The sequence below is a fragment of the Mustela nigripes genome, chromosome 8 (assembly GCF_022355385.1).
Source record: "Mustela nigripes isolate SB6536 chromosome 8, MUSNIG.SB6536, whole genome shotgun sequence".
NCBI classification, from domain to species: Eukaryota; Metazoa; Chordata; class Mammalia; order Carnivora; family Mustelidae; genus Mustela; species Mustela nigripes.
This window is the reverse complement of record NC_081564.1, coordinates 28,873,265-28,895,431: the sequence shown is the minus strand read 5'-3', so window position 1 is coordinate 28,895,431 and position 22,167 is coordinate 28,873,265. Positions and strand designations below refer to the sequence as shown.

The following is a 22,167-nucleotide window of genomic DNA, read 5'->3' as shown; positions in this document are numbered from 1 at the left end:
GGTTTGGGAGAAGGGGGTGGGATTATGGACATTGGGGAGGGTATGTGCTTTGGTGAGTGCTGTGAAGTGTGTAAACCTGGTGATTCACAGACCTGTACCCCTGGGGATAAAAATATATGTTTATAAAAAATAAAAAATATAAAAAAATATATATATGATGATTTTTTTCTAGAAAACAAGGAAATGAAATTAATAAACAGAATTAGGGGTCCATGTATGAACAATGGTCATGATGGTCATAAGACTGAAAAATACCAGTAAGAATATTTTTCCCTGCAACATTTAAGCTGTAGGAATATATTTTATATTAAGGAAAAAAATTGGATTTAGGGGCGCCTGGGTGGCTCAGAGGGTTAAAGCCTCTGCCTTCGGCTCAAGTCGTGATCCCAGGGTTCTGGGTTCGAGCCCCACATCAGGCTCTCCACTCAGCAGGGAGCCTGCTTCCCCCTCTCTCTCTGCCTGCCTCTCTGCCTACTTGTGATCTCTGTCTTTCAAATAAATAAGTAAAATCTTTAAAAAAATATATGATGAAGAAGATGGGATTGGGAGGGAGACAAAACATAAGTGACTCTTAATCTCACAAAACAAACTGAGGGTTGCTGGGAGGGAGGGGGTTTGGGAGAAGGGGGTGGGATTATGGACATTGGGGAGGGTATGTGCTTTGGTGAGTGCTGTGAAGTGTGTAAACCTGGTGATTCACAGACCTGTACCCCTGGGGATAAAAATATATGTTTATAAAAAATAAAAAAAAAAAAATAAATAAAAAAAAAAAAAGAAAAATGTTGAAGCCTTTTTTTGCCTTTTTATGGAGTGAGGGTAGGTGGCAGATACACTGGGGATCTGAATTTACGCACAGATTGCAGAGGGGCTCATTCGACTGTGATAGCTATTCGAATGTTGGATTCTAGGGGCTTGAGCTGTGATGCTGTCATGTCTCATTTACTTACATCTCCTTACTTTGCTTCTTGAGCATTTAACGTTGGATATAAATCTATAGAAATTCTTTTCTAGAAAATAGAAGTTCTAAGTTTTATAAAAGATATTAGCCTAATTAATTTTTAAAAAAGATATTAGCCTTATTGGAGTTTACTGAATATAGTTTTTGCTATTTATAAATTTCAGAAAACCCAATTTTCAAAATTATCCCATAATCTCCTCCTCCTGATTAAACTACTCTTCAAACATTTTAGTTTTTCTTCCCAAGACTTACTTTATATGAGTATTTATGAGTATGCATAGAATGTACGTATATATAGATTTACATGTACAAACATTGAATGTACACTTACACACATCCACAAACATGTATAAATGCGTACCTACGTGTATACACACATTTTACGTTTAACAAATTGGGACCACTATTTTACTGTTTTTGTAGTCTTATTTTCTCCCTGGTGTTTGTGACCATCTTTCCACATCAAATGTAGAGTTGTATCATGTCTTTAATATCTAATAGGCTTGATTTTTATTAGAGAAACTATTATCAACATATGAGACTTTCATTTTAGGAACATTTGTTTTAACAATTTATATCCTCTCTTTTCTCTCCCTTTCATTGCAAAATGTCTTGTCTTAGCAAAACCGTGTCGTTGGGGCAATGCAGCTCTACTCTGTGGATAGGAAGGTTTCACAACCCATAGAAGGCCATGTTGCTGCTTTTGCAGAGTTCAAGAGTGAGGGGAATGCCAAGCCTGCCACCCTTTTCTGCTTTGCTGTACGTAGTCCCGCAGGGGGCAAGGTAAGCACTCCACTTTGTCTTCACCCTCAGAAAAGTGTCCTGAGTGAGTGTTGGGAGTCTCTGTCCAAGTGTAAACGTTTAGGCAACGTGTCAAAATCAGTTTATAGTTGGGAGTGGGGAACAGCCTGCAGGTGCTTCATGGATATGAAAGTTCTTAGAGTATTTAGAGCAACTCCCTGTTGTACGCATTGATGGTTTCACAGCCAGTCTTTGTAAAGTCAGTAATGTGACGTCAGCTCTACCAATTAATCGGTCCCTTTGCCCTAAAAAAAAGTCCTCTTTGACAAAGTCTCTTGAGCGTGGGCTATGCACATGTGGTTTCTGTTCTCACACAGCAGGCTCATGGAGGCAACAGCTGTGAAAGAACCAATGCACAGTATCCTAACGTAAAGCGTGGGTCCTGTGTGCTTCTGGCCAGGTGGTGGGAGCTGCAGAGTGGAGGCCATGCTCTGGGAGCAGGTTGAGTTTTATTAGGGCTCAAGCACATGGCTGGCATCTGTTCACTGGGGTTGCTGTGATATGAGGTGTAAGAATTCAGGATGTTGGATAGACCTGCGGTTCCATAGTTGCGTCACTCACCTCGAGAGTGGCCTTAAAACAGTGTCCTTATCTCAGTATTCTCTTGTCAGAAATACTTCCTGAAGTCATTATTTTGAGTTGGTCACTAGCCCTCAAATGTTCTCCAAAGAAGACTGCTAAATCAGTATGTGGTCCCAAACTTCATTATCTTAAATATTCTTCATTGGATACTTTGGTCTCCTGTGTAATATATATCATGCCGTCCTTAGCTGAGAACCAGTAGAAAAATAGGAGTCAGACAAAAATGTCTTATACTGAGGCTTTCCACCTTGTCACAGACAGAGCTAGGCAGCCACAGGCACCCTTGCAAAGGCAGAACTTGTCCCGCCAAGCTCCCGGTGAAGAAGAACACACCAGAACAAGCCTCCTGTAAGACAGGTGTGCCCATTTATCTCCTGGACTCAGTTGTAAGGCAGGCAGTTCCCCTCAGGACAAAGCTGCGGCTAGGAACAGTCTTCCATGGTGGGGACCCCCCCATAGCAGCCATCCCAAGAGCCACCTCATTTTGTGGTTGAATCTCACTTTCCCTACCGCAGTGGCAGGTGTGGGTCCCTTCAGAGACCTCTCAGCCTTTGCCCCCTGCGCACACCCCTTCTAGTCCAGCCCAGCTGCACTTACGGGAATGGCTCGGTAGTCTTCTCATATGGATCTGAGTTTTGTCTGGACTCCAGTTCCTTTTTTTTTTCTTTTCTTTTTTTTTTTTTCTTCCTTGTTCCTTTCTTATAGGAAAGTACCACTTGCCGATAGTTGTGCCCTTCTCCTGCCACCTCCCAAAGAAGCCTGGCTTTCTTACTCATGCCCCTGCTTCTGTTGACGGTGTCCTTATCCTTCCCAACTCCCAAGCAAGAAACACGGCCCTCGAGCTCCATTCTATTCCTATTACCACTGTCCATCCTCTAGCAAGTCTCACTTCGATGGCAGATGAAGCCCTTGTTACCCATATTTGGGTTAAAGAATAGTCATTTATTAGGTCCTCAGACCCATCCCACCCCTCAAAAAGAATTTTCCCAAGCTACCATTTCTTTTAAGTGCCTGTATGCTAAGAGTTTAGTCTCCCTTCATCTTAACTTGCAGTGGCCCCTGCTCACTTGCTACATCAGCCCTCCCCTTTTAGCCCGTCTCACTGCTTACCTCAAGCCTCTTTGGTGTTTCCCCCTCCTCTCTGCCAGGCCAAATCCACACTATTCTCTAAGTTTACACTCATCAGTTTCTTCTGCTGGGCACCCCCTCCAACCCTTGTCGCTTTGTGTCTTTGACCACCCTTACTTGGGATTTTTTCCAGACTTGTTTTAGCTTTGGTACCTTTCCATTAGATGAGAGGAACTTAAAGCTCTTCTGATAAAAGCAGGGATGGAGCCCCTTATCCACTCTCATTCTTCCTGATTCTCCAAAGATTCTTATGAACCCCCCTCCCCAAGCAAAACCTTGAGAAGCTCTCAGGCCTTTGGTACAATCAACTGTCTTGTGAGTTTAGCATTCAGTTATAAGATCTTGTCTACTAACTGATTTGTCTTAGTCTGAGCCATGTCCAGCAGAGCCCCTTGTTTCATGAGCTTCTACACTAAAGCCCAGAGAGGGGAGAAGCAATTCGGCCAACATGCTGGAACTAAATGTTGCTCAGGTTTCCAGTGTTGTTTTTTCCTGTATCCTTGATGGTGGGCAGCAGGTTAGTGAGTAGCATGAGTACTCCAACCGAGAGACTGTCTTTTTTTTTTGTAAGTTTTATCATTAGCCCTACAAAGTGTGTGCTGTGGCTCTGCTCACCAGTGGGCATTGGTTAGCATCAGTCTGCCACCAATATGTTTACTTGAATTGACTTAAATTTCTTCTCCAGTTGCACATAATTGAAGTCGGACAGCCTGCAGCAGGAAACCAGCCTTTTGTAAAGAAAGCTGTGGATGTCTTTTTCCCTCCAGAGGCTCAGACTGATTTCCCAGTGGCTATGCAGGTATGAATGTGCTGCCCACTACATGAGTTAGAACAAATATGGATCTGGGGGTGGGAGGAACAGCAGGTAGCAGGTTCCTGTGCTTCAGAAGATGCCTGAATAGATACAGTAGAACATGAAGAGGATAACTTTAATGTCCATGTTCTAGCTCATGTGTTAACATTCTCTGGAAAGGAGCACTCTTTTTCTGCAAACAGGGACTTTGTCCAACTCACATACCAAAGTCCCAGGCCTTTTCCTTTTTATTACAAAGATTAGATGTTCTCTGTAATACAGAAATATAAAGAGGAAAACAATCTTTATAGCTGAACCAATTGGATGTTTACCACTGGTTGAATGATCAGAGATCTCTATTTGTCATATTTAAAAAGTTAGATACACTTTCTCAACAAAATTTGGATCGTGTTTATATATGTAAGATCATACAATCTACTCTCCCTTTTTATTTTTTTGCCCAGTACATCATAGGCATTTGGTATGACATTCTTTGTTAATATTTTGAGAAGTAAACATTTATTTTTAGGCATGTACCATAATTGTAGGATGGTTTAGCTGTGGCTTTTTTTCTGTTCTCACATATTTGACAATACGATTTCTTTTTAAATTTTTTTAAATGTTATTTTTTTAAGCTTGATTTCTGGAAATAGATATGTAATCAAATACATTTTTTCCCCACAAAGAGAATTTGACCTTTTTTCTGTTTTAGAGAAACATATATTGTCCATAAATTTCCAACAATATCAATAAACATAACAATAGAATTAAATAGCAACTGAAATCCTACCCCACTGCTAACTGTGACTGCCCCTTTGGAAATTTTTTCATATGCATGCATTTGTGAAGATATACAAATAGAGTCTTTTTTTTTTTTTAAGATTTTATTTATTTTTCAGAGAGAGAGAGAAAAAGCAGGGGAAGCAGCTGGCAGAGGGAGAAACAGGCTCCCTTCTAAGCAGGAGCCTGATGTAGGACTCAATCCCTGGACCCTAGACCCATGATCTGAGCCAAAAGCAGACTCTTAACCGACTGAGCCACCGACATGTCCCTACAAATAGTCTTATGAAAAATGGCTTGGCACTGGTCTTCAGCTTTATGACCTTCTCTATGTCATAGACCATCCCACACCAACTAAATATATATAATATTTTAATGTCTGTACTTCTGTTCTGTGGATATCTCTAACTCATTTAGACAGTCCCCCATTGGGTATTTATGTTTACAGTAAACACTTCTAGGAGTATTGTTAATCCAATGCTCAGTCCAAGGATAAACTACAGATGAAACTACTGGGTTAGGGATGTGTGCACGACCATGCTGGACAATGTCTAGTGATGTTCATGCCTTCCCTGTGATTGTTGTCAAGATGGGGTGGGTTTACCACTCGTACGCATCTTGTTAATTGTCTCTTCTTGATCTTGGCACTTTTTCTCTTGGGGTCTTTATCTTGTAAGAACTCTGTAGTTTTCGGATACTAAGTGCCTGTTGTGTTTCAAATAAATATTTCTCTCTAGTCATAGCAAAAGTTTATTTGTGGTGTGTTCCAGCTTGTGGAAGATATGCATTTTTGTGTGGCTTGGGTATCATGTTTTGAAAAGAATTCTACACGCCAAAGTGATTAAAATATTCACCCATATTTGCTTCTTTTACTTTCTTAGTTTTATTTACTTTTTATGTAAAAATCTTTGACCCACCTGGAATTTATTTTGATCTAAAAAATAAGATGAAGAGCCAGTTCTTTTTTTTTTTTAAGATTTTATTTATTCATTTGACAGAGAGTGAGCACAGCAGGGGGAGCAGTATGCAGAGAGAGAGGGAAAAGCAGGTTTCCCTGCTGAGCAGGGAGGGTCCCGAGATCACGATCTGTGCCGAAAGCAGACGCTTAATCACTGAGCCACCCAGGCGCCCAGAGAACCAGTTATTTACACTCATCTCCCATCCCCATATAGCCAGCTGGCTATATCAGCATTGTATACTGGTTAAAGTCTGTTTTCTACTACTACTCATTCATGTTAAATTCTTATATATGTTTGATTCTATTTCAGGGTTCTCAGTTAAGTTTTGTTTGTTTTTGTTTCTTCCTATTCCGGTACTGTTTTTTTGTACCATACTTTCAAAATTACTATAGGTTTGGGATGCCTGGTTAAGTTGGAGGAGTATGTGACTCTCGATCTTGGGGTCATGAGTTCAAGCCTCACTTGGGGTGGTGAGATGATGTAAATAAATAAACTTGTTAAAAAATAAAGTGCTGTAGGTTTTATAATTTTTTTAAGTTTATCCAGAACTTTCTCCTTATTTTATGAACTCACAGCTTTTTCTGAAGGGATTTGGTAAGAAAGTTAGGGAGAGGATAGTTAGATCTGAAAGACAAATGGAATAGCCTGACTTATTGGACCTTTATTTGAGAGGAGTCAGGGAAAGTATTAGCTTTAAAACTAGTTCTCAAGTGGGCATGACTAGAATCAACTTGGGATCCATGTCTCAGTAGCACACTGCTCTTGCCAGTGATAAATGACCTATTGGGCTAAGGAACTCAAGATCCTCTTTCATCATTTGTAACCCTTTTGCCCTATTTGGCATCTCCTTACTTTTCTACTTGTTGTTCTCTTTCTATAGATTGGAGCTAAACATGGTGTTATTTACTTAATCACAAAGTATGGCTATCTTCACCTGTACGACTTGGAGTCTGGCGTGTGCATCTACATGAACCGTATTAGTGCTGACACTATCTTTGTCACTGCTCCACATGAACCTACTTCTGGAATTATCGGTGTCAACAAAAAGGGACAGGTATGGAACTTTGAGAGTTCATCTTGCATCTTTTCCATTCACTGGGGACTGCAGCTTAACTTTTCCTTCTCCTTCAGGAAAGTGATCAAATATAGTTAGCTCCTGTTATTCAACTTACACCCGTGTCTCCCTTTTCCTTCCTACCATCGCTTTGCCTCTCAGCACCATTCTTAACATAGGATTGATTCTGAGAAGAGTAGCTCCCTGCACAAAGCTTCTACCAGTGGAGTAGTGGTTCTGATACATACCACTAACATGTTCAGGCCAGGCACATGTTAACTGGGGAGGGCTGAAAAGCAGGTACTATTCTACCTAAATCACCTTTCTCAACTAAAGTTAAAAAGACAGTTAAAAGAAGGAAATCTGTGCTATTAAAAAAAAAAAAAGAACATTGAGATGAAAAACTGTCACTTCCACCTACCCAAATAGGTCATTTTGGCAGAGTCATCTTGGATGCATTAATAGTAAATGTCCATGCAACTTGATGTGTTTCTCATTTGACCATGCTGTTGCTCTACCATGGTATTTTCTGCTGCCATTAGATATTTGGCTCCTGTGCATCTTGTCACTATTGGACCCAACGTTCTAGACATACCCAGCCTGAGCCTTAGAACTTTGCTGATACTGCAGTGCGTGCGAGTGGGATGTTGGCAGTGTGTGTATGTCCTGGGTTAGGCCAGTTTCACTTGTTGGTTCTTGACAGGTGCTGTCCATTTGTGTCGAGGAAGATAACATTGTGAATTATGCAACCAATGTGCTTCAGAATCCAGACCTTGGTCTGCGTTTGGCCATTCGTAGCAACCTGGCTGGGGCGGAGGAGTTATTTGTGAGAAAATTCAGTACTCTTTTTGCACAGGGGAGCTATGCTGAAGCCGCCAAAGTAGCAGCATCTGCACCAAAGGTAATGGCCCTCGAATGCTGTGTGCTAGCCTGAGAGTAAAATAAATTATAAAAACATTCACTACTGATGTTGGAGTTTTTTAACTGTTTTTTTAGTTGTTTTAGCTTTAAAATTTTGCACCAGTGGCCTGACGACAACGAGACAAATCAATGAAAAGCATATTCCTGCTGCAACATTTTTTAAAAAAATTCTTTCAGTTCTTATTTATGTGCATATGTATTTCACACCCAGGTTCTTAGCATAGAAAATGCAGAGCTATATTATACATCAAGTGGTTGTACCACATTTTATTCGCATTTACTCACATTCTACTCTTGACTTTCTTTACCCATCGAGAGTGTAACAGTACTGCCTAGGGCATATTCTTTTATTTATTTCATTAGGATAAATTGTCCTGGCCCTAGTTCTGCATCTGAGCAGATAAAAGGTTTTGAGTTGCTTCTCCTTGAAAGGGATTTTTCTGTCTTTCAAGTGATGCTTATGAGCAAACCATTTCTAATCTTCACCCAGGACTTTGAGTATTTTGAATTAGAATGTAATGGTGGTAGTACTTTGCTACTGCAAGGGTGATTTAGAAGCCTAATTCTCACCTTTGTTAGAAGTCACTTGTGGGACTGACATCCATTGTGTTTCTGGGCTTTTTTTTTTTTTTCCCCAAGATTTTATTTATTTATTTGTCAGAATGAGAGAAAGAGCGCACAAGCAAGGGGAGCGGCAAACAGGGAGAAGCAGGCTCCTCACTGAGCAGGGAGCCCAATGTGGGACTCGATCCCAGGACCCTGGGATCATGACCTGAGCCAAAGGCAGATGCTCAACTGACTGAGCCAATCAGGCGTCCCTGTGTTTGTGATTTTTGCTGAAGGTGGAAGCCATTGCCTTGGTAGAGGACTTTCTGTCCCTGACAATTAATTCCGGGTAGATTTTCCATTGGCAGATATTTTATTTATTTGAGAACGAGAAATAGTGAGAGAGAGCACAAGCAGGGAGTTGAGAGAGAAACGGGTTCACTGTGAGCAGGGAGCCCAATGTGGGGCTCAATCCTAGATCATGATCTGACCTGAAGGCAGACACTTAATGGCCTGAGCCACCCAGGTGTCCTGGATTTTTTTAAAATACAGGCCAGTTAAGTAAAGGGACAACTTGTGATTATAACGTAACAATGTACATATCCATTTGTCGTCAGGGAGTCCTACGTACCAGTGACACTGTTCGAAAGTTCCAGAGTATTCCTGCCCAGCCGGGACAGGCCTCTCCTTTGCTCCAGTACTTTGGAATCCTGCTTGATCAGGGTCAACTCAATAAACTTGAATCCTTAGAACTTTGCCGTCCAGTGCTTCAGCAGGGACGCAAGCAACTCTTAGAAAAGTGGCTGAAAGAAGATAAGGTACAAACACGAAATCGCAACCCTCAGTACCATTTGAAAATGAAATCACAGGTTCCTCTGGTCCTAATCTTGCCCTGTCTCTTTGGCACAACACAGCTGGAGTGTTCAGAAGAGCTTGGAGATTTGGTCAAAACTGCTGACCCTACACTTGCTCTGAGTGTGTATCTTCGGGCGAATGTGCCGAGCAAAGTTATCCAGTGTTTTGCAGAAACCGGCCAATTCCAAAAAATTGTCCTCTATGCCAAAAAGGTAATTAGCATTTCACAGATACTTAATTTGTGGTGGGTGATTGCTGATTCTTAGGTTTACGAAATACCCTTCCTTCTATGGCAGTGCTCTGGTGTGAGTTGTCGGTGTTGCTGCTAGCATCTGTCACTCAGTGATAATGATCCTATTTTATTCTCTTCAGTTTTTTGTTTTCCTGTCTTGTGCTTATAGTCCTTCCAGTTCCCTTCCAGTTGGGGGCTTTCTGATAATTTTTTAAGGTTTTATTTACTTATTTGAGAACAAGAGATAGAGAGCGAGAAAGAGCAGAGGAGGAGCGGCAGAGAGAGGAAAAAGCAGACTCTCCACTGAGCAGGGAGCCCAAAGTGGGGCTCGATCCTGGGACCCTGGGATCATGACCTGAACCGAAGGCAGACGCTTAACCTACTTAGCTGCCCAGGTGCCCCTTCTGTAATTTTATCTTGTTCTTTTTCTCCCTTTTCCCTCATACCCCTCAGCACCAACTGTGTGTTAAACCCATGTTTCACTGGGGGTCCACTGCAGCTTGTCTATGAAGCAAACTGGCCTGTGTGCTGGGTGTTGGTCAGAGCTGGCACACTTGTCAGGGTGACTTCTTTGTGGTCCAGGCTGTTTGTGTAGTCGATTGATTGTACCTCCACATACATGGCATCATCACATAAGTGGGTGTTGTGTTTGGCATAGGTGCAGCATGTACACATGCTAATATAATTTCTCATTTCTTTGTAAACACAAGTTCGAAACAAAGGATGGGAGCTTTTTTTTTTTTTTTTTCTGTAAGCACTCAGAGTGTTTTGTTTATTTTTCTGATGGGTGTCCCCTTGCCTCTAGGTTGGCTATGTCCCAGACTGGATCTTTTTGCTGAGGAGTGTGATGAGGATCAGTCCAGACCAGGGCCTGCAATTTTCTCAAATGCTAGTGCGAGAGGAAGAGCCATTGGCCAACATTGACCAGGTGAGCATCAGCGGTTGTTTGAGACAGCTTTTTGTGGCTTGTATAACTGTCAAGAAGATCTCTTTTGCTTTTCTCTTACCAATGTCTTGATTCTTTTCTTTGTCTGCTATTAATCTTCCAGTTTTAAAAATCTGATATACCAGGGAAGCTTGTCTTCTACTCTTTTATTGTTTGAATGCCTGTCATTTACTTTTGTTTTGAAGTGTTTTAGAGGATTTAGGTGTCCAATTGTGAGAATCTTATTTCTTTGTGTGGTGGTTGGGGGTGGGGAGTGAGGATGTTTCTTGACAGCAGTAGCCCCACCTGAGCCCCACCTCAGTATCCTCTGCTGACTGAGGCCACCTGAATTCTGCCTGCGTACCTGGTTATGGTGAGTGCTGTTGAGTCTGCAGACTTTCATCTTGTGGGTGTCTGGCTAACCTGGAGTTAAGTGAATGTGAGACTATTATTTTAGCATAACGTAGTTAGTGTTTAGATATAAACACATGTCTAGTTGCCTTCAGTAAGCTGTATGCAAAGGGCTCTGGGTAATACAGAAATATGTAACAAAGTTTGAAGCAAGGCAAAACCAGCAACCTGTATAAATGTAAGTATAGTTATACTGGGTTTATACATCATGGAATTTGCAGGATTTTGGAGATCATGATTAAGGGGTTTGAGCCAAATTTATATAGATCTCAAGGGGAAAGAAAACTCCAGATTACATCTGGATTGTATTTCATAGTTCTGAGGTATTTTTTTTTTTAATTTATTTGAAAGAGAGTGAGAGAGAGGGAAAGAGCAAGCACAAGCAGAGGGAGCAGCTGGCAGAGGGAGGGAGAAGCAGACTCACCACTGAGCAGAGAGCTCAATGCAGTTCTCTAACCCAGGACCTTGGGATCATGTCCCGAGCTAAAGGACACTTAATTAACTGAGCCACCCAGGTGCCCTCTAGAGTATTTTTAATACAAACTTTTTTCTTGTACTTAAACATGGAAACAATTACACAATCAGTAAGTTCATTATCTATATTTCATTTTATATTAAAGCTTATTCTTTGATATCTATTTAACTCTGATGATTGTATCTAAGTCAATGTTTGCGTTTTCCTAACTTGCCTGAATAATTAGAGTGTAAGGGCTAGATAGCAGGTGTTGACTGCCTCTAGAATTTGATTAAGTAATGGATTGTTAAGATTACTTGAATCACTTCAGAGAATTTGGGGGATTCACACTGATAAAAGTACTTCCTTTGATATACTTGAATAAAATACCTTGTTGGTGAATATGACATGGGTGATATAATTTCACAAAATTTCCTAAAAATTAAGGCCATGAATTACTTGAATTTTGTAATACAAGAAAATGCAGGAATGCCTTGCTGGCTTATTCAGAAGACCCTTAATCTCAGGGTTGAGTTTGAGCCCCATGTTGGATGTAGAGATTACTAAAAGAAATAAATAAAAACTTTTAAAAAGGCAAGGGAAGGAACTAATTATTGAATTTCTAATTCTAGATTCAATTTCAGGAATTATTTGAATAGGAAAATAAAACCCATTTCCTTTGGTAAAAATGTGTTTTGCTATCTGTTTCAGATTGTAGATGTTTTCATGGAAAATAGTTTAATTCAGCAGTGTACTTCCTTCTTGTTGGATGCCTTGAAGAATAATTGCCCAGCTGAGGGGCATCTCCAGACTCGCCTGTTGGAGATGAATCTGATTCATGCACCCCAGGCAAGTGCCATATCTAGATTGAAACCAAGGGACAAAGGACCTGTTTCATTTCTGTGTTGGACTTGCACACCTAAACACAGTGCCTTTGGGCTGGGATGTGCTAATGCCTCAGTGGACATTCTCTAAGACCTTCCTACAAGAGATTTCCAGAATCCGTGGTACAAAACTTTCATAGAAACAATGACAACTTTCAGAGAAATAATTACAAGAACAAAATCTTATCTTTTCTTTTTTTCTTTTATTTTCTTCACTGTGGTAAAGTATCCATAACGGAATTTACTATTTGAACCATTTTTTAAAAATATTTTATTTATTTATTTGACAGATAGAGACACAGCAAGAGAGGGAACACAAGCAGGGGGAATGGGAGAGGGGGAAGCAGGCTTCCCGCCAAGCCCGATGCAGGGCTTCATGCAGGGCTCGATCCCAGGACCCTGAGATCATGATCTGAGCTGAAGGCAAATGCTTAACAACTGAGCCATCCGGGTGACCCTATCTGAACGATTTTTTTTTTTTAAGATTTTATTTATTAATTTGACAGAAATCACAAGTAGACAGAGAGGCAGCCAGAGAAAGAGAGAGAGAGAGAGGGAAGCAGGCTCCCTGCTGAGCAGAGAGCCCGATGCGGGACTTGATCCCAGGACGCTGAGATCACGACCTGAGCCGAAGGCAGCGGCTTAACCCACTGAGCCACCCAGGCGCCCCTATCTGAACGATTTTTAAGTGCACATTTAAGTGGCATTAAGTACATTCACATTGTTGTGCAACCGTTAACCACTATATATTTCCAGAACTTTTATCATTATCACAAATAGAAAATCCATATCCATTAACTCCCCTTTCCCTCCCCCAGCCCATGGTAACACCCTATTCTACTTACCTTTTCAATGAATTTACTTGTTCTAGATACTTCATGTAAGTAGATTCATATGATATTTGTCCTTTAGTTTCGCTTGTTTATTTTACATTATTTTCAGGATTCATCCATGTGGTAGCATGAATTCATGAATTTCATTCCTTTTTATGTCTGAGTAATAGTCCATTGTATGTGTATACCACATTTTGTTTATCTGTTTATTTGTTGATGGACATTGGGTTACTCTCACCTTATAGCTGTTGCAAATAGTGCTGCTGTAGATATTGGTGTGCAGGTATAAGTTTCAGTTCCTGTTTTCAGCTCTCTGGGGCACACATCAGAAGGAGACTTGCCAGATCGTGTGGTAATTCTGCATGTCACTTGTTGAGGTGCCACCAAACTGTATTCCAAGCAGTTACACCATTTTCTGTTCCTGCCACAATATATGAGGGTTCCAATTTCTTCATATGTTTGCCAGTGCTTGTTATTTTCTGGGTTTGTTTTTAAAAAAATAGAGACACCTGGGTGGCTCAGTGGGTTAAAGCCTCTGCCTTCAGCTTGGGTTATGATCTCGAGGTACTGGGATTAAGCCCCGCATCAGGCTCTCTGCTCAGTGGGGAGCCTGCTTCCTCTTCTCTCTCTGCCTGCCTCTCTGCCTACTTGTGATCTCTGTCAAATAAATAAATAAAATCTTAAAAAATAAAAATAAATAAAAATTAAAAAAAAAATAATAGCTATCCTAAATGGGTGTGAAGTGGTAGCTCATTGTGGTGGGGCATTTCTTGAACTGAAAGTTGGGGGGATGTTAAGTCACATGTATATGCTTTTTTAAATTAATTTTGCATAACATATGTATGAAAGGAGTTTGGAGAAATTTACATCAAGCTTTTAGCTTGATGGTTGTCTGAGTGGACAGGATCGTAGTTCACTTTGTTCTTTACTTATTTGTCTTCTAGTTTTTTTTTTTTATAGTCATCTATTGTTGTTGTGATTAGGAAACACTGTGTTAATTATACTGTTCTGTGATTTCAGGTTATTCCAATCCACAAGTTAGCTACTCTTGTGTGGGTCATGTCTCACCTCTAGGAAACAAAAGTGCTATTAATTTGGTGTTTGGTGTTCTGTTGAACTCCTGTGAGTTGGTGATCATGTATGACAGCTTTTATTAAATGAGCTTTGAAGCAGAAACTAGACACCACTCAGTAATTGAGCAGATAGACCCTAAGAAGAGCCCAAATCTGAAACAGGGGCAGCCTGGATGGGTACACAGCTGGATACAATACCCAGAACATTGGGACAGTCTTCTCTGGATGTCAGAGGCTGGATGCTATTTTCCTTCTTGGCTCATCTTATATTTTCTGAGTTCTTTAAATGACACTATTGCTATAATAAGGAGGAAATTTCTTTTTCTAAAGAAGATAGTAAGGATAGGTCTGAAGAAAAAGGGTGGGGAGCATCCGGTAAGTTCCCGATGTTACAAAACTGTGCTCTCAGCACTTGGTTGGGATTGTTAGGAAGCCCAGAGTGTGCATTACCCTGGAGCAGCATAATGTTAACTAGGTCTGTGGTCACTGTATGGTTGGTACTCCATATCCAGGAAGGAACAGGAAAGAGTGTGCTGGGTGACACCCAGGAGCATGTCTCATCAAGACTCACTCGTAGTTAGATACTGAGGGTCAGATCACTTAACAAGGCAGAGAGGTTGATCGTTGACTCACTCATTCTTAGTCCAGAGGAATTAAGCTTCATCAAAATTCTTTCCAGGACTGTTAGTTGTTTTTCAAACATAACCCCCTGCACGTGCACACACACACTCGCACACACACACACATCCCTTCTCTCCCCAATTCTGCCTTCAACCAAATTGAGAAGCTTAATGAATACCAGTAGGATTTGTTACTTCCAGGTCTAATTGTAACTGTTGCTAGTCCAAGGATTGAGCTCATTAAAGACTCATGCTCTCATATTGACCTTGACTTGCCATGGAAAACTGTACAAATACGATGGCTGAAAAGCCAGAACAGTAGCCTCGCCTGATCCCAGTAATACGCTTTAGGGCAGAGCCTCGGCCTTTTATACACACCTGGCCCTGCACCCTAGGAGATCAGCGCCTAGTTCAAAGAGCCTCAGGTCACTTGCAAGGTTGTCTAGGGCTCTGCTTGGAGGTGGGGAAGAGCCTGGACCTGGTATAGCCTCTCTCTCCTATGATTACTTTCTGGAGCTGTGCCCTGGGAGACATGGTTTGAGCAGCTACTGTTAAAAAATTATTGCCACAATTCAGGTTTCTTCCTGACCTCTCCATTTCATAGGTTGCAGATGCCATTCTTGGAAATCAGATGTTTACTCATTATGATCGGTCCCACATTGCCCAGCTCTGTGAGAAGGCGGGCCTCCTGCAGCGTGCACTGGAGCACTACACAGACCTCTACGACATCAAGAGGGCTGTGGTCCACACTCACCTCCTCAATCCCGAGGTATTGGTGCGCCGTTGGGGCACTTCTGTTGTGGATGACACCCACATGTCATTAGGGTCACATGCTCCCAAAATTTCCCTATGTCTGTGGTTGTGGGAGTGTGGCATGTGTCTTCCTTGTGCATGAGCCTTGTCACTGCTATATACAATTCTCATTCAGCCAACACACAAATTCCCCTTGCTCATCCACGCAACTCGGTTCTCATTACCTCTTTCTTCCCATAGTCTATCTCTGACTTAACCCAAAAGAGAGAACCTATTAACATTGACAGCTCTAGCAGGGTTGTGTAAAAATATTAGCAGAAGCTAATTGGTATTGCATTCCATTTATATAATAGGTTTTTGTATCATTTGTGGGGCGTTGCAGGTTCTGGACAGCTTGATGAATAGTTGAGGTTAGTGTCTCATCTGAAGTTAACTCCTGGCTTCCACTTTTTGCCACAAGGGATAGTTGCTTTTCAATCCTTTTAAGTGAAGATTCTTTATATTTTTCACACTCAGTGGGGAAAAACTGATCCAGTGATGTTGCCAGTGTTGGCAACATCGAGGATGGTACTTAGCTGTGGACAAACTCTTCCTTGCTTCCCAGTGGCTCGTCAGCTTCTTTGGCTCCTTGTCAGTGGAGGATTCTTTGGCGTGTCTTCATGCTCTGCTGTCTGCCAGCATCAGACAGAACCTTCAGCTGTGTGTGCAGGTGGCCTCCAAGTACCACGAGCAGCTGGGCACACAGTCCCTGGTGGAGCTCTTTGAATCCTTCAAGAGTTACGAAGGTAAATTCCACAGCCTGTAGTCACCTGCATCTCCTCGTCAGGTGTTCGTGTCTGCCTGCCCAACCTGAGTCTTCCTTCAGGCCAGGCCAATGTGTTGGTCAGTGGCAAAAGATTTCTGCTGTCTGGTGTGTGTTACCCAGTGTAGGTCGCTTTTTTGGCATTTGCAAATGAAGAAATTGGTTGGTGTTGGGGTGGGGATGCTTAGAATCCCCCTTGTGTCCCTGGAGCCTCTATGGAATTGAGCATCTTTGTGTCACACACTCCTTTTTTCTGCTGAATGTTCACCAAAAAACTTTGGCCAGTAGTGCTGGAGTACATGGCTCTGAGGGGGCGGCCCCTTTGGCTTCCTCTGAGTAAGAGCCCCATGGAGACTCAGCCCTGTGTAGTTTTTGGGCTGGCAGGCTTGACTATGGTTGGCTTCCTCTGCCCTGTTGTGGGCATCACACCGAGAATGTGCTGGTTGGGGGATGGCTTTCCCAGGTGAGTGTCTGCTGGGGACAGGCTGAGGCAGGGATAGAAACTGAGCATTTGTCCAGCAAGGTGTTAAGCCACTGTTCTTGGCCTAGAATGTTGGAATGTTGGAGGAGTGAAGGCAAGACCTCCCTTTAGGGAGCTGCCCCTCTTGTCAAAAGACGCCATTGCAGGAAAGGCTGCAGCAGCAATTAGGTTACATGGGTGGGGAGATGGCAGTAGAGTAGGGTTGGTGGAAGCTGTCTGCCTTCAGGGTTCTTGTTCCTTCCTCCAGGTTACAGCCAAAGACCTCCTCAGGGAAGGTGGTTTTCTCTGAGTATCCTGTCCTGGTCTTGTCACCAGTACCTCCTGGCTGGCTCCTATGAGAGTCAGGAGGTAGTCAGCCTCTGAGGAGTAACAGTGCTCTGTGACTCACCTTGCACCCCCGTCCACAGTGGCTCCATGTGTGCCAACAGCTCAGTGTCACAGAACAGACTCTGGAGGCTCCCAGTGAAAGCCTCTGCTTTCCTCTTCCTGGTTTGTCTTTTTTTTTTTTAAAGATTTTATTTATTTATTTGTCAGAGAGAGAGCGAGAGCGAGCACAGGCAGATAGAGTGGAAGGCAGAGTCAGAGGGAGAAGCAGGCTCCCTGCAGAGCAAGGAGCCCGATGTGGGACTCGATCCCAGGACGCTGGGATCATGACCTGAGCCGAAGGCAGCTGCTTAACCAACTGAGCCACCCAGGCATCCCCTGGTTTGTCTTTTTAGAGTAGCAGCCACACAGCCCTCTTAGGCTACCTCAGTTTAAATTATTCTTGAAGATGACCGTAGGATGTGCCTGGGTCCCCAGAAGGATTCCACATACACACACATGAGGTATTTCACATCAGAACATCTCAGGTGTACCTCCCAAGTTTCATGGAAATCTGACTAGCTCCTTGAGGGAGAGGCCAAAGCAGAAGAACTTCACATAGATTTTGTAAGTTGTGAGTGGGCTGTGTGAGCTGGGAGAGTGGAGCATTGTTGTTGTGGGCTGGGCCATCAAGGGCAGGTGGAGTACGACTGTGGAAAAGCCAGGTAGATAGTATGAGGGCATAAGATGGAACAGTCTCTCTTTGTAGGCCTCTTCTACTTCTTGGGCTCAATTGTAAACTTCAGCCAAGATCCAGATGTGCACTTGAAATATATTCAGGCTGCCTGTAAGACGGGGCAGATCAAGGAGGTGGAGAGGATATGCCGGGAGAGTAATTGCTACAACCCAGAGCGGGTGAAGAACTTCCTGAAGGTAAGTGTGACCAGGTTATCACCTCCTTCCTTGAGCAAACCATCAGGCAGAGTTAGAAATCTGGCTTTTTCCTCCATCAGTGTCCCCTGGGTCCTTAGTGCAGAGCTCTACCTTGTGGCCTAAAGTTCTTGGAGGAGGCCACTGCTCATTTTATAAGCCTTGAGGCTGGATTCTTAATTATCTGATGTGTGAGTGGAGGGAGTTAGTTTATTTCTGCATTATGTTTCAGCAACATCCCAACTGTTCCTCTGTTAATTAGTCTGGGAAAGTCTATGGAGCAAATAAGCTACTCAGTGCTAGGGGCGAAAAAGCAAGTGTCTTTCTTCCTCATGCACAGACAGGGGTGGATGTGGAGCTAAGTGGGGTAGCCTTTCCAACCATCTTTCAAGGGCCAGGCTGTGGCTGCTTTGCCATCTTCAGCATACCACCTTGAATGTTGCCTTCCTGGTCAACTGGAAGAAGGAAAGAGAGGAGGAGCCAGCTCCGGTGGTTTTTGTGGGTGAAGTTGCAGGTCTCATGTGGCATTTTGATTCTCATTCCATTAGAGGAGACTAGGTCACGTGGCCACACCCAGAACTACAAGGGTGCAAGGACACCTGAGAAGTGTTGTGTAGGTATGTCCAAATGAGGGATGGGGAAGACATTATTGTGGTGGACTGCAGAGTTGGGGGAAGCCCCCTGCACTGATGGCTGATGTTCCATGAAGTATGGTTGCATGTCCGGAAAGGCAACCCTTATTGGCAGGTGTTCTTGAAAGTAGTCTATCTCTTTGCTGCTGGGTCTCGGTCAGATTTATACATAATGATCTGCTTGTCTTAACCCAGGAGATACTTGCTTTTAGACCAATTTGCAGTGTTATTGCCAGATTTAGCGGAGTTCTTTTCTTCTTTAACCAAATAGTATTATTATCTTTCCCAAGGCAAACACTATATCCCCAAAAGCAAATGCCTTAAACAACAGCATATCTAGAACAGTTTCATCCTGAGTCTCCTTGGAGCCACTCTGCTACAGAAGCAGAGCCATCTCTGTGTTGATTCATCGTCCCTGTGGTCTGGCTCTTTGGGGTCTTCACTGCCTGCATTATTTCTGTGCTTTCCCAATACACAGGAGGCCAAGCTCACAGACCAGCTTCCCCTCATCATCGTGTGTGATCGGTTTGACTTTGTCCATGACCTGGTCCTATACTTGTACCGCAACAACCTGCAAAAGTACATTGAGATCTACGTTCAGAAGGTACTACTGGGAGCATCACTGGGACCATCACTCCCAGGTGACACCCAGCTGCTTTTGTGCCTTGCTTGGTGGTAATAGCTTACACCTGAGAGATTACCTCTGATCCTGAATGTATCTGAGACTGGTGGTATCATAGCTTGGGCTGCCATAGCGGAATACCACAGGCTGCATGACTTAAGCAGTTGACATTTTCTAGAGGCTGAAAGTTCAAGATCAAGGCACTGACCCCACCACCTTGGGTTGGTTCTTTCTGAGGCCACTCTCCTTAGCTTACAGATGGCACCTTCTCACTGTGCCTTTATATGGCTTTATCTCTGATTAGGGCCCCATCCTTATGCCCTCAAGGAACCATAATTATGTCCTTCAAGGCCCATCTTCAAATACAGTCACATTAGGGGTTGGAGCTTCAAATATGCATTCTGTCCACCACAGGAGCCCTTTCAGACAGCCATACTGTCCAGGCCTTGGGGGACTTGTAGCAGTGACCTGTGCCTGCAGCACTGAAGTCACCACCTTGACCATTCTAGGTCAACCCTAGCCGGATCCCTGCTGTGGTTGGAGGGCTGCTTGATGTGGATTGTTCTGAGGAAGTAATTAAAAACTTAATCATGGTGGTGAGAGGACAATTCTCTACTGATGAGCTGGTGGCTGAAGTAGAAAAAAGAAACAGGTAAGGGATCCTAGCTTGGTATCTTCTCTTGCCCCTGGGTTCTAGTGTTTGTTGTTAGGTCTATGACTAATTCTCCAAAGTCCCTTTTCAGTCAGCCTCTAGGCCCCAGGACCACCTGTCTCTGTGGCTGGTCTTTAATGCAACAGATCTTAGATCTAATAGTGAGTTGTTTGCTATTGGTAGTACAGATCTTTGAGAAAAACTTAGCAATTGAAATCAATTTGGAACTCAAGTCTGTTTTGGTCTCTAAAACAACCTGAGGTTAACGGAGTGAGATTTTTGTTTCTAGAAGCAAGCTTCAAAGTTCAGGGTCTGCCCTGGAGGTTTTGGTTGTTAGTTTTGAGACTTTTACGGTGCTCTTCCTTCTTTCAAAGGCTAAAGCTGCTGCTTCCCTGGCTGGAGTCCCGGAGTCACGAAGGCTGTGAAGAGCCTGCCACTCACAATGCACTTGCCAAGATCTACATCGACAGCAACAATAGTCCCGAGCGCTTCCTGAGAGAGAACACTTACTATGACAGCCGTGTGGTGGGCCGCTACTGTGAGAAGCGGGACCCACATCTGGCCTGTGTTGCCTATGAGCGGGGGCAGTGTGACCTTGAGCTCATCAAGGTGGGCAGCAAATATACTACGCTGCCAGCTATTGCTCTGGCTTCCTGGGGCAGGGCTTCCTCAGTGGGGGCCGAGGAGGGCTTCTTCTGAGCCCCACAATTGCAGATCATGTGGTTACATTATCACCAACTTGGTTTCCTCTTGATTCAGACTCTTTGTTTCCTATCTGCTTATGCCCTGTTGGTATATATTGTACCTGTAAATCTGGCTGGCCCAAGTCTGACCTTTCAGCCTTCTGCCTCCAGTCTTCAGTGTTACTTTGGGTCCTGAGAGCAAAATTGAACTCCTTGGCCTTACTCAGGAGGTTTTCTGTGAACCACAACCCTGCCTCACCAGCCTGACTGCCTCCCCTCTTGCCTCTCTACCCTGGATACTTATGTCCTGTGTGTGCTTGCACTTTTTCCTCTTTTTTTTTTTTTTTAAGATTATTTATTTATTTATTTGACAGACAGAGATCACAAGTAGGCAGAGAGGCAGGCAAAGAGAGAGGGGGGGAAGCAGGCTCTCCGCTGAGCAGAGAGCCAGATGTGGGGCTGGATCCCAGGACCCCGGGATCATGACCTGAGCTGAAGGCAGAGACTTTAACCCACTGAGCCCCCCAGGTGCCCCACACTTCCTGCTTTTCTGAGGGCAGCTTCTTTTTTTTTTTTTTTTTTAAGATTTTATTTATTTGTTAGAGCAAGAGAGAGAGTGTGCAAATGCACAAGCAGGCAAGAGTGGCAAGCAGAGGCAGAGAGAGAAGCAGGCTCCCTGCCGAGCAAGGATCCCAATGCAGGACTCGATCCCAGGACCCTGGGATCATGACTTGAGCTGAAGGCAGCAGCTTAACCGACTGAGCCACCCAGGTGTCTCCTGAGGGCAGCTTCTTACACGTGCCCTATGCCAGCTGTTGCCGACCACTGTTGCTGAAGGCCCCTTCTTGGGACATCCACCCTCGGTCTGCTTACTGCTGCCCTGGCTTGGATCTACATGTTTTATTACTTACGTATCAAATAGTTTGAAACTTAATCTTGTGACTTAAAACTTCAGAAATCTCATGTGGGTTCACCTGATGTTTGACTATAGGCAATTGGTCTGTTTGCCCTGGGTGCCTCAGAATGTTTGACAATATGGTAAAAACTCAGCAGCCAGGGAAGAATCTCTTAGGGTATCAAACATACAGAGCCAAAGCTCAAGAGCCGGGCACCAGTTTCTCATCCTACTTTAGCTTTGTACACTGACCATGCATGTGACAGGCCGGGTCTACATAACACCTTGCCTTGCAGTCTCTAGGGAACCAGTTTTTGTGAAGTTGGGACTTAAGTTAGTTTCATACCATAAGCCACCTTTTGGCTGAACTTGCTACTTTTTTATCAAAACTCAGTTCAGTGACCGATTAGGGATCTTTGCACCCATCTGTCCTACCGGGTGATGTATGATTGACATTCCCTTTTTTTTTTTTTTTTTAAAGATTTTATTTATTTATTTGACAGAGAGAGATCACAGTACGAGAGAGGAAGGGAAGAGATCACAGAGAGAGGAAGGGAAGCAGGCCCCCTGCTGAGCAGAGAGCCCGATGTGGGACTCGATCCCGG

The 22,167-nt window shown here is 43.3% G+C and overlaps 1 protein-coding gene across 1 annotated transcript in view; it reads left to right on the top strand.

The window, feature by feature from the left end:
• CLTCL1 (clathrin heavy chain like 1) overlaps positions 1-22,167 on the top strand; it is a 98,205-nt gene that overhangs the window by 36,479 nt on the left and 39,559 nt on the right. Inside the window, exons 4-17 of the mRNA XM_059408055.1 lie at positions 1,580-1,741; positions 4,155-4,268; positions 6,882-7,055; positions 7,759-7,956; positions 9,140-9,340; positions 9,437-9,589; positions 10,415-10,537; positions 12,111-12,248; positions 15,414-15,578; positions 16,167-16,347; positions 17,918-18,081; positions 19,189-19,314; positions 19,842-19,984; positions 20,359-20,593. Of these exons, the coding sequence (XP_059264038.1) occupies positions 1,580-1,741; positions 4,155-4,268; positions 6,882-7,055; positions 7,759-7,956; positions 9,140-9,340; positions 9,437-9,589; positions 10,415-10,537; positions 12,111-12,248; positions 15,414-15,578; positions 16,167-16,347; positions 17,918-18,081; positions 19,189-19,314; positions 19,842-19,984; positions 20,359-20,593 (2,277 nt within the window). The remainder of the gene's footprint in view (positions 1-1,579; positions 1,742-4,154; positions 4,269-6,881; positions 7,056-7,758; positions 7,957-9,139; positions 9,341-9,436; positions 9,590-10,414; positions 10,538-12,110; positions 12,249-15,413; positions 15,579-16,166; positions 16,348-17,917; positions 18,082-19,188; positions 19,315-19,841; positions 19,985-20,358; positions 20,594-22,167) is intronic.